General features: G+C 41.4%; 1 protein-coding gene across 1 annotated transcript in view; it reads left to right on the forward strand.

The window, feature by feature from the left end:
- Nucleotides 1-1,808: 1,808 nt before the first annotated feature.
- Nucleotides 1,809-12,209, forward strand: part of HSD17B11 (hydroxysteroid 17-beta dehydrogenase 11) — a gene marked incomplete at its 3' end in the record, with an annotated part of 40,760 nt that continues 30,359 nt past the window's right edge. Inside the window, exons 1-2 of the mRNA XM_080697209.1 lie at nucleotides 1,809-2,033; nucleotides 6,742-6,849. Of these exons, the coding sequence (XP_080553335.1) occupies nucleotides 1,824-2,033; nucleotides 6,742-6,849 (318 nt within the window). The 5' untranslated portion in view covers nucleotides 1,809-1,823. The remainder of the gene's footprint in view (nucleotides 2,034-6,741; nucleotides 6,850-12,209) is intronic.

A 12,209-nucleotide genomic window follows, 5' to 3' on the forward strand; every position in this document is an offset into this window, starting at 1 on the left:
TTTCTAAGAGGCTTTTGAAAATCAAATGAGATAAGATCTGTGGACCTGGGTGTGGCGCTGCATGCCTATACTCCCAGTACTTGCGAGGTTGGTTTCAGGCCAGGTTTCAGACCAGCCTTAGTCAACTTAGTGAGACTCTGCTTGGAAAAATTAATTAATTAATTAATTAATTGGACTGGGAAACCAGGTGCGGTGGCAAATGCCTGTAATCCCAGTACTTGGAGGCTGAGACAGGAGGATCTCAGGTTTAAGGACAGCTTCAGCAAGTAAGTGAAATATTCATCAGCCTAGCAAGACCCTGTTTCCAAATAAGAAAATCAGGGTGGGGATGTAGTTCAAGGTAGAATTCCTCTGGGTTCAACCCCAGTACTCCCCCCCTCCAAACACACACACACACACACACACACACACACACACACACACATACACACACACACACGAACACAAGACTGGGGATGTAGCCCTGTTTTAAAATAAAAAATAAACCCAGCATGGTATCACACATTTGTAATCCCAGTACTTGGGAGGCTAAGAAAGGAAGATCGCAGGTTTATGGCCACCCTCAGCAATTTAGTGAGGCTCTTCTCAACTTAGTGAGATCCTGTTTCAAGAAAAAGAATAAAAAAAAAAAAAAAATGGGTTCAATACCCAGTACCACAATAAATAAAATAAATAAATAAAATAAAAAGGGTTAGGGGTGTAGCTTGGAGGTAAAATGCCCTTGCCTCAATGCCCAGTACCAAAAATAAAAAAAAAATTAGAGATATTATACATGGAAACACTGGGGGAACTACACTTTCTATACTAGTTATTTCTTTATTTATTCTGGACACAATGATTTATTAACCTAGATAAAGATACAAGTACTACCAATGTAATGTCTGCTTCTTTGCTGCTGTTACCCATTCGAGTGGGTCAAATGGAAAAGGGTTAGCCAAATATATCGGTCTTCCTTGTGGAAATAAATAAGACTCCACTAAAACTTGATTATGGCTGTCTTTGAAAGGAAAAAAGCTCACTCCGCCCTCCAGAAGTCGTCCTTAACTCAATTTAAAATGTGTTGGGTCAGCCCGGGGTGGTGGTGCTCGCTTGTAATCCCTGCGCTTGGGAGGCTGAGACAGGAGGATCACAGGGGTTCTATGCCAGCCTCAGCAACTTTGTGAGACCCTGTTTCCAAATAAAATATTAAAAAGGTCTGGAAGTATAGCCTGGAGGTAGAAAACCTCTGGGTTCCACCCCCAGTACCACATAAAAATAAATAAATAAAATAAAATGAAATGAAATGTGCTGGGTCATTTCTCAGCTGGGCAGAAGGACCCTGACCCGTTCCTTCAAAGAGGATCCTACAATTGCATCCTTTACCTAGTGTTAGGTAACAGCCAACTTTCAAAGAATCATCAGGACTGCAGTCACGGTCAGTTCTCTTTTTAACCCACTGGGATTGATATTTGGAGGTATGGGAGGGACAATTGTCCTTCGAAAGTCCGCGTAAGAGACTTGGAGGAAGTTGGTGAAAGGCCACGGGCTCCACGCGGGGCGGCCGATGCGCACTGTAAACAGGGAATCTCAGCGGGTCTGGACTTTGTCCCTCCCAGCTTTCAGAGCCAGCGAGCTGCCGCTCAGCTCTGCAGCCTGAGCCAATTGCAAAAACCCTAACAAAGCCCGGCCCAGCGGAAGGAACCGGGCTGGGCTCCGAGTTGTTTTTCTTTGGTAGTGGTGCGCTCCCTTGCCCGCGTTTTTTTACTTTGATCAAACAGCCTTCAGAAGCAATTTAGAGTGATTAGTCAAAGAAAACAGCGCCAAAGCTCGCAGCAACAGAAAGGATGGCATTCTTTTTGGACCTCCTCCTGCTTCTGCCCCTATTAATCCTTTGCTCCTTAGAGTCGTTCGTCAAGCTTTTTATTCCTAAGAAGAGAAAATCAGTCACCGGAGAAATCGTCCTGATTACTGGAGCTGGGCATGGAATAGGCAGGCTGACTGCCTATGAATTTGCCAAACTTAAAAGCAAACTGGTTCTCTGGGACATCAATAAGGTAATAGCGTTTACTGTGTTTTCCCTTCGGAGAACTTTAATCGAGGATGTGTCTACGTTTTGCTGGCAACAACCTTTGACAGCATCTCTGTAAAGAAGGTGTGGGGGTGTGTGCCACTTTACAGGTGGGGGCTGAATTAAGGGAAATGTATATGATGGCAGAATGAGTGGACTTAGGGACATAAGGTTCTCAGTGACTGTCCATCACTAAATTGGCGTTGTGAACGGCTCCTCAAAATCATTCGTAATCTCCCCCTGAACCTGATTTCATTGATCTTCTGTCTTAATCACACGGAAAAAGCAATCGTTTTAGCTAGTGTATTAAGAGAATAAGAAGTTTGTGCCTATTAAGTCCTATTTGCAACTACTGAAATTAGAGGCTTAAAAGCTTATATTCAACAGAGAGCAACATTATCCCACCATATTTATTGCCAAGAGTAATTTTTAAAAGCATCTTTTAGTGAAAACAATAAAAGGGGAGGAAAAAAAAAAGAACTTGAGTGTAATTTTCCACCATGCACAGATGTAGGTTCAGGCTCAAGGAAAAGAGGGAGACCCAGAATGTGACCTTTTATTTGACCTTTGTAGATAAACAAAGGGGTTTCTCAAGGTACCGGGTGTCCTGAAATTCCATCTATTGCACAATAGTCCACATCTAGCCCTGCAAACAAAAAACCAAGGTGCTTAAATGAGCTTAAATAAATAAGAACTAACCTAATGCGTGGTTGATAGAGATAGCAATCAACAAATACCTTAATAAGCATGTCCCTAGATATTAGGGACCAGGTAGCAAACAGGAGATAGTGTCCTATTCCTCAATATTTATTTATTTATTTATTTATTTATTTATTTATTTATTTATTTATTTTTGGTACTGGGGATTGAACCCAGGTCCATTCTACCTCTGAGCTACACACCAGCCCTATTTTATTTATCTTGAAACAGGGTCTCACAAAGTGGCTGAGGTTGTCTAAGTTGTTGAGACCGGCCTTGAACTTTTAACCCTCCTGTCTAAGCCTCCCAAGTACTGGGATTACAGGTGTGGAGGCCTAGCTTCATCCCTAAATTTAACAGAGAACACAGAAGGTCAGTACTGTGACATTTACGAAGTGGGCCTAACCTAAGACATGTTGGTGTGGTCAGACACATAAGGGCTCACCACTTCTTAATTAGGTAACTAAGCTTTTCAGAGGTTTATTTTCTTTTCTGAAAAATGGGTAAAATAACAGTACCCACCTCAAAAAGTCAAGAATATGATATGAGATAATGCATGGGATAATTTAGCATAACATCTAGTTCATGGTAAACACACGGGAGTGTTATTATTCCTCAACAAAGAATGACTTAGGTTAATGATTCTCAATGCCTAGTGCCGTTTTGCACAAAATTTCTCTGATCAGAAGTGCATTTATCCAACATATATTTATTTGGTTTTTTTTTTTTTTTTTTTTTTTTTTTTGGTGGTACTAGGGGTGGAACCCAGAGGATTTCTACCTCCAGGCTATACTCCCAGACCTTTTTTGTATTTTATTTGGAAACAGGGTCTCACTAAGTTGCTGAGAGCCTCACTAAGTAGCTGAGGCTGGCTTCAAACCTGTGCGATCCTCCTGTCTCAGCCTCCCAAGCGTGGGGATTACAAACGTGCGCCACCACGCCCGGCTTATTTGGGGTTTTTTTGGGGGGGTAGGTGCTGGGAATTGAACCCAGGTCCATTCTACCTCTGAGCTACACCCTCAGCCCTATTTTTAAAATTTTTTATTTGGAAAGGGTCGCCTTAAGTTGTTGAGCAAGCCACAAACCTGCAATCCTCCCGTCTCAGCCTCCCAAGGACTAGGATTATAGATGGAGGCCACCACATCCAGCTCAACATATGTTTATTTTGTTTATTTATTGAGCACCTGCTATCTTCCAGGTACTGTTCTAATTCAGAACCAAGGATACACAGGCCTCCTGAGCCAAGAAGGTAAACACAGGCCTCCTGAGCAAAGGACAATAAACAAGGCACACTATTTAATAAAACACACAATTGTTGGATGGTGTTAAGCATAAAGAAACAAGTAAAACCTGAAAGGGATAGGGACTGTGTATTGTAGAAGGGCAGGGATGAGAGTGACTGGTGGAGACCTCCTTAAGATGGAGACAGTAGAGGCTTGGGACTTATTGCTTGCCTCAAATGTATAAGGCCCGGAGGTAGATCCCCAACACTACAAAAAAAAAAAAAAAAAAAAAAAAGAACTAAGATCTAAAGATACTGAGAGAAGCCAGGCGTAGTGGTGTACACCTGTAATTCCAGTACTTGGGAGGCTGAAACTGGAGGATCTTAAGTTCACGACCAGCCTTAGCAACATCATGACTCCCTTTGCAACTTAGTGAGACCCTGTTTCAAAATGAAATAGGGCTGGGAGTGTAGCTCAGAGGCTAGGTTCAATCCCCAGTACTACCAAAAAAAAAAAAAAAAAAAAAAGAGGAGGAAGAGGGAAGAGCCCTGTTCTCTCTCTGTAGCAAGGATCAGCAAACCCGGAGCCTAGCACAGAGCAAAGGAAATGAGAGAAGTGGAAGATTTAGAGCCAAGCTGCACCACAATAGCAGGTAGCAGCGTCAGCCCCTTGTGGCTGTTGAGCATTTGGAATATTACTAGTCTAGCCCGGGCGTGGTGGTGCATGCCTACAATCCCAGGCCTTGGGAGGCTGGGACAGGAAGATTGCAGGTTCAAGGCCAACCTCAGCAAATTAATGAAACTGTTTCGATGATAATAATAATAATAGTAATAATAATAAAGGGTGGGGATAACTTGGAGGTAGGATGTTCCTGGATTCAATCCCCAGTACTAGAAAAAAATATATTATTAGTCTGAACTGAAATGTGCTGTGGATGGAAATAACCCACTTGATTTCAAACACTTAGGAAAAGAAAAAGAGGTAGAATATAATGTAATTTTTTTATATATGAATAATAGTTTGGAGATACTGGGTTACATGAAAGAATCAGCTGAACAGTTTGTCTCTAGGTCAGATAGTCCCTATTAGTAGTTGTCGGTAATGTACTGCCCAAACTTTGCTTCCTCTTTTGGAGTGTGTGGTTCAGAAAGGTTCTACCCTCACTCCCAATCATGGGCTTTATATGAATGCAGCACTCAGCCTCTCCCTGTTTCCTACATGCTCAAGTTACCCAGAATGATACCAGTTTTTGTTCTGTGTTGTCTCTTGTTGCGCAGACCCAAAGCATTAAATCGCACTGTAATAAACGTAAAGCAAAGTGCAAGACCAGGGGAGGAGTCTGTCATGACTTGGACTTTTATTTGGCTGAGATTTGTGGTGCAATTTAGAAATAATGCCGTCATTTAGCCGTGTGTGTGTGTGTGTGTGTGTGTGTGTGCGTGTGTGCATGTGTGTGGTACTGGATATATATATATATATATATATATATATATATATATATATATATATATATATTCCCTTGCTTTGGGAGGCTGGGACAGGAAGATCTCAGGTTCAAGGCCAACCTCAGCAAATTACTGAAACTCTGCTTCAACAACAACAACAACAACAGGGTGGGGGTAACTTGTAGGTAGAATGCTCCTGGATTTAAAAAATATATAATCAGAGCAATTCCTTGTTAACCAATCCAATGTTTCCTTTCACTTATCAGAACAATTTTCTGTTAACTAGTATGATGTTTGACTTTGGTTTTAGTATGTTTTAGTGAAGATATCGAGGGACAGATTCTTCAACTGAATGTATCTAGGACATAAACTGTTCAATTGATCTAAATAAAATATACTGCTAAGTTAAATTTTATTTTGTATCATACTATTTAAATAATTAAAATTATGTATGTGGCTTGCATTATGTTTTTATGGAACAGAGATGATCTTGCTACATAAGGGCAAAATATCCAGAAGATAACATTCCCTGAATCCTATTGTATGTACTTTGGTTTTTACTCTGGGAAGTGATAGAGGATTTTGAGCCAATTTTTACTGACGAGGATACTTCAGCTGGGAGTAGTGGCACATACTTGTAATCCCAGTACCTGGAAGGCTGAGACCGGAGAATCACAGGTTCAAGGCCAGCCTTAGAAACTTAGCAAGACCTTGTTCCAAAAAAAACCCAACAAAATAACAAAACAAAACAAAAAAAAATCTGGAAGTTTAGTTTGGAGAGTCAATGTCCCTGGGTTCAATTCCTAGTTTAAAAAAAAAAAAAAGGCAAGCAAAACAGAGAAGCAGTTAAAGCACTACTGTGGTAATCCAGGTAAGAGATCAGATGATGGTGGCTTGTCAGGGCAGGTTGGCAGCAGTGGAGGTTTGAGAATATGTCTGAAAAATGAAGGATAATATGGTATGCTTTTTATTTGGTTAAATTCATTTAATGTACTTTTTTTGTGTGTGGGGTACTGGGGATGGAACCCAGGGGCATTCTCCCTCTGAGGTATACTCCCCAGCCCTATTTTTTATTCTTTATTTTGAAACAGTCTCACTGAGTTGCAAAGGGCCTCAGTAAGTAGCTGAGGCTGGCCACGAACTGTGATCCTCCTGTCTCAGCCTCCCAAATGCTGGGATTATAAACATGCGCCACCATACCTGGCTCACTTTCTATTTTGAGATGATGTCTTTCTTATGTAACTGCTTTCAGCACTTAATATAATACACTCAATTTGTTTACTCTTCCTTCTTGTTCTCTTGCCCTCTTTGTTGTTGTTTTCTTTAGCATGGTGTTGAGGAAACAGCTGCTGAGTGCCAGAAACTGGGTGCCCAGGCTCATCCCTTTGTAGTAGACTGCAGTAACCGAGAAGATATTTACAGCTCTGCCAAAAAGGTGAAATTTTATTTTATTTTTATACTCAAGATTGAACCCAGAGGCATCCTACCTCCAAGCTATACCCCTAGTCCAATTTTATTTATTATTTGGAAACAGGGTCTCACTAGGTTGTTGAGAGCCTCGCTAAATTGCTGAGGCTGGCTTTGAACCTAGAATCCTCCTGACTCAGCCTTCTAAGTACTGGGATTATAAGCATGTGCCACCATGTGTGGATGAATTTTTATTTCATTAGAATTACACCATGTTAGGGCTAGGAGGTATTTTGGAGATGATCTGTTCAGAGGTGTAGCTCAGAGGTAGAATGCCCCTGAGTTCAATCCTCAGTACCACAGAAAAGAAGAACCTAAAATTCAGATTCTTAGATATTCTATGGAGCTTATTAAAAATATATACTCTTGAGATCTACTCTCAAAGATTTCCTTTCAATAGGCCTAGTCTAGGGTTCAGGAATCTATGTGTTCAGCACCCTACACACCTTCACCTGTGATTCTAATATAAGTAAGTATCCTTGGATGACACATGGAAAATCACAGACGGAGTCTTCTGAAGCCCATTGTGTTAGCTTTTCATTGCTGTGACCAAAATACCTGATAAGTGCAACTTAGAGGAAGAAAGATTGGTTTGGGCTTATGGTTCAGAAGTTTCAGCTCAGGGTCTGCCAGCTCCATTGCTTAGACCTGCGGGGAGGCAGAACATCATGGCAGAAGGGTGTGGTGGAGGACTCCTGTGTCAGCCTAGAAGCCAGGAGAGAGGAAAGAGGTCTGGGGACAAGGATAAACTCTCCCAAGGCACTCCCACAGTGACTTACACAGCCAGCTAGTTCCTACCTTCCAGTAGTCCATCTGGCTATGAGTGGGTTAATCCATTTGATGTGAATTAGTCCAGTCATGAGGCCAGAGCCCTCGTGATCCAATCATTGCCTTTGTGCAGAGCCCCATCTCTGTACACAGGAGGCTTTGGAGGACATTCTAAATCCAAAAATAATAGCCAAAGAATTGGGTTAAAAAGTTAGGATAACGCTATTCTTTCCCAGGCTTTTATCATAGGTAGACCCATTCCTGTAAAGCATTATTGGCCTGTACTATGTACAATTGAAATATGCTACTTATAATTCAGTAACATGCTATACATAATTGAGGATTCCATTCTGAATGCATTCTCACTTGTGCCCATTGACTAAGTACCTGAATAAAAAGAAGGTCACCAGAGGTACCTGGGGAAATTCTGTGTGTGTGTGTGTGTGTGTGTGTGTGTGTGTGTGTGTGTGTGTATTACTGGAGGTGGAACCCAGGGGTTTTCTACCTCTGGGCTATACTCCCAGACCTATTTTATATTTTACTTGGAAATAATAGGGTCTCACTAAGTTGCTGAGAGCCTCACTAAGTAGCTGAGGCTGGCTTCGAACCTGTGTGATCCTGCTGTCTCAGCCTTCCAAGCTCTGGGATTACAAGTGTGCACCACCACACTGGGCCCTGGGGAAATTCTTTAAAATACACATTCATTGTCTGTAGTTAGGAAATAAAGCCTTTCAGATTAAAAAAAGAATACACATTCATGCACTGCACCCCTTGGATATTCTGAGTCAACAGGCATTAAGATTTTGACTCACCGGGCAGGCGTGGTGGCGCACACTTGTAATCCCTGCACTTGGGAGGCTGAGACAGGAGGATCGCACAGGTTCGAAGCCAGCCTCAGCTGGATTAAAAGACCCTGTTTTCAAATAAAATATAAATAGGTCTCTGGGAGTGTAGCCCAGAGGTAGAAGGCCCCTGGGTTCTATCCCCAGTATCACCAAAAAAAAAAAAAAAAAAAAAAGATTTTGATTCAACCAAACTTGAGAACATCTTTGTCAAGAGAATTTTAGATGTGAGTTTACTTTTAAATTTTAGTCTTTTATTTCTTTACTTTTTGGTGAGGCCTGAGGTAGTAAAAAAAAAAAAATGAGTAGCAGTTCCTTAGACCAGAGATGGAAAATAGCTTGCCTGGGAGGAGGTAGGCCTTTAAGCAAGGCCTACAGGCAGGAAACATCTTACACAGTTCAGACTTGGCCTTGGGAACTACCAGGACTGGCAGGTTCAAATTCTGTTCTAGATAACACAAGCTGTATAACCTTGGACGTATTCCTCTCCTCTTTGTATCTAAGATTACTGACCTATAAAATGGAGTTCACAACGGTACCTGACTTCATGTGGTTATTAACGAGGATTAAACAAATGAATGATGTAAAGAATGTGGAGGTTGTATAGTACCTGAGCCAGGAAATTAACTGGATAATTTTTTTTTTTTTTGGTGGTACTGGAGGTGGAACCCAGAGGCTTTCTACCTCCGGGCTATACTCCCAGACCTATTTTTTTTTTATATTTATTTGGAAACAGGGTCTCACTTAAGTTGCTGAAAGCCTCACTAAGTAGCTGAGGCTGGCTTCGAACCTACATGATCCTCCTGTCTCAGCCTCCCAAGCGCAGGGATTACAAGTGTGCGCCACCACGCCCGGCTGGATAATTTTGTTACCTGGCTGTGTTAATGGCATCTGCTAGCCCCACATCCTTAGTTCTCTAAATGGAAAATATTTGTTTCCACACTCATCTTGGAATAGACTGTTCTGGAAAAGATCATTTTAAAATTAATTAATTTATTTACTTATTTATTTATTTTTGCGGTACTAGAGATTGAACTCAGGGACATTCTACCTCTGAGCTTCACCCCCAGCCCTATTTTTATTCTTATTTTGAAACAGGGTCTCAGTTTTGACAGCCTCACAAGTTGCTGAGGCTGGCCGCGAACTTGCCATTCTCCTGTCTCAGCCTCCCAAGTACTAGGATTACAAGCATGTGCAACCACACATTCTCTCTCTCTCTCTCTCTCTCTCTCTCTCTCTCTCTCTCTCTCTCTCTCTCTCTCTCTCCTCTCTCTCTTTTTTTTAACCTATTTCATTTAGCTATAGTGCTTGTTGAAATTGTTCTAAGGTTGTGTGTTTAAACAGTATATACTAGCCAGGCAGGTATATTATTGCACATGCTTGTAATACCAGCACTTGGGAGGCTGAGACAGGAGGATCACAGGTTTGAAGTCAGCCTTAGCAACTTAGTGTGGCTTTCAGAAACTTAATGAGACCTAGGAGTTAGAAGGCCCTTAGGTTTCATCCTTAGTATTACTACAAAAGGAAAAAAAGTGTTTATACAAAGCCAAATGCAGTGGTACATGCCCATAATCTCAGTATTTGGGAGTCTGAGACTGGAAGGCCACAGGTTCAAGGTGAGTCTGAGCAATTTAGTGAGACTGTCTCAAAATAAAAAATAAAAAGCTGAAGGGTGTAGCTCGAAAGTAGAATGTCTCTGGGTTCGATCCTGAGTTTATACACACACACACACACACACACACACACACACACGTACATACAAGAGTCTCTGCTTCATAAAATTGTGAGAATCAAATGAGATAAGTACTGAAATTATGTTAAATGCATAACAAAAATAAAACATCTAATAGATTCTTTGCCATCTTTTCCTCAGTCCCCAACACACCATAACACTATCCCTAAATAATGAGAGTTCTATTAATAAAAGTACCGTTTATTTGGAACATAATGTATACCAGAATGAATTATGATTCTAGGTTCTATCCAACCAATAAGCTTAGTTACTCATAGAAATGTAAAAATATTATATAAGATACTCTTGCATTGCTATTCCTTGGAACTGTGACACTCCAGTTTTATAAAAAGTAAAGCTTAACCATCAAGATTCTATGATCAGCTGGGCGTGGTGGCACACACTTGTAATCCCAGCATTCGGGAGGCTGAGACCAGAGGATCGCGGTTTGCGGACAGCCTCAGCTACTTAGTGAGGCCTTCTGCAACTCAGTGAGACCCAGTTTCAAAATAAAGAATTAAAAATAGGGCAGGGGGTGTAGCTTGGAGGTTGAATGACCCTGGGTTCCATCCCAAACCCACACACACACAAAAAAAATTCTATGATCATTCTTATTCAAAGGTACTGTTACAACCAGGCATGGTGGCACATATCTGCAGCTTTTTTTTTTTTTCTTTTTGCAGTACTGGGGGTGGAACCCAGGGCATTCTACCTCCAAGCTACACCCCAGCCTTATTTTTTATTCTTTATTTTGAAACAGGGTCTCACTGAATTGCAAGGGGCCTCACTAAGTAGCTAAGGCTGTCTGCAAACCACGATCCTCCTGTCTCAGCCTCCCAAATGCTAGGATTACAAGCATGCGCCACCATGCCTAGCTGGCACATGCCTGTAATCTCAGTTCTTGGGAGGCTGAGACAGGAGGATCACAGGTTTGAGACCAACCTTAGCAATTTAGTGAGACTCTCAGCAACCTAGTGAGGCCCTGTTTCACATGAAAAAATGAAATAAAGGACTAGGGATGTAGCTTGGAGGTAGAATGTCTCTGGCTTCAACCACCAGTAACACACACACACACACACACACACACACACGCATACACACGCAACACACACAAGGTTCTGTTACTAATTGTATTAGAGTGTATAAGAAGAAGCAATTATTTTGAGAAAACTGCATTATTATTATTATTTTTTTTTATGGTACTGGGGTTCCTGGAAGCCCTTCTACCTCCGGGCTACGCTCCCAGACCTATTTTTATACTTTTTTAAATTTGGAAACAGAGTCTCTTTAAGCCAGTGGGGCTGACTTCGAACCTGCTCGATCCTCCTGTCTCCGCCTCCCAAGTGCGGGGATTACAAGCGTGCACCACCACGCCCGGCGAACTGTTTAATTTTTTTTTATTTTTATTTTTTTGGTGGTACTGGGGTTCCTAGAAGCCATTCTACCTCCGGGCTACACTCCCAGACCTAGTTTTACTTTTTTTTTTTTTTTTTTTTTAATTTGGAAACAGGGTCTCCTAAGCCAGAGCGCGTGGCTGGCTTCGAACCTGCACGATCCTCCTGTCTCCGCCTCCCAAGCGGGAGGATTACAAGCGTGCGCCACCACGCCCGGCAAATTGCATTATTTTTAATTCTTCCCTGTCAAGTACAAATAGTCTTTACAGTTTGGAGGATCCCTGCTGTTGTTCTTGCAGTGAGCTCTTGATTATATTTCCTGCACTGAATTCGTTTGACCTCTTAAAGCCTACAATAACCTTTGACACTTGGTCTTGTTGGCTTACATAAGCCTTGCATGGACTCATTCCTATTTCTCAAATGTTCTTTCCTCTGAATTAATGCCAAAGTAAAGATTATCTAGAGAAAACACACACTTTTACCGCACTCACATATTAGAAAAACATACATTCATAGTTTTTGTTTACCTTATTTTTATATTTGCATATCAAATACCCTCTTAGACAAGTCAAAAACTCAAGAAAAGAAACTT

Source organism: Muscardinus avellanarius (genome assembly GCF_963383645.1).
Source record: "Muscardinus avellanarius genome assembly, chromosome: 6".
NCBI lineage: Eukaryota > Metazoa > Chordata > Mammalia > Rodentia > Gliridae > Muscardinus > Muscardinus avellanarius.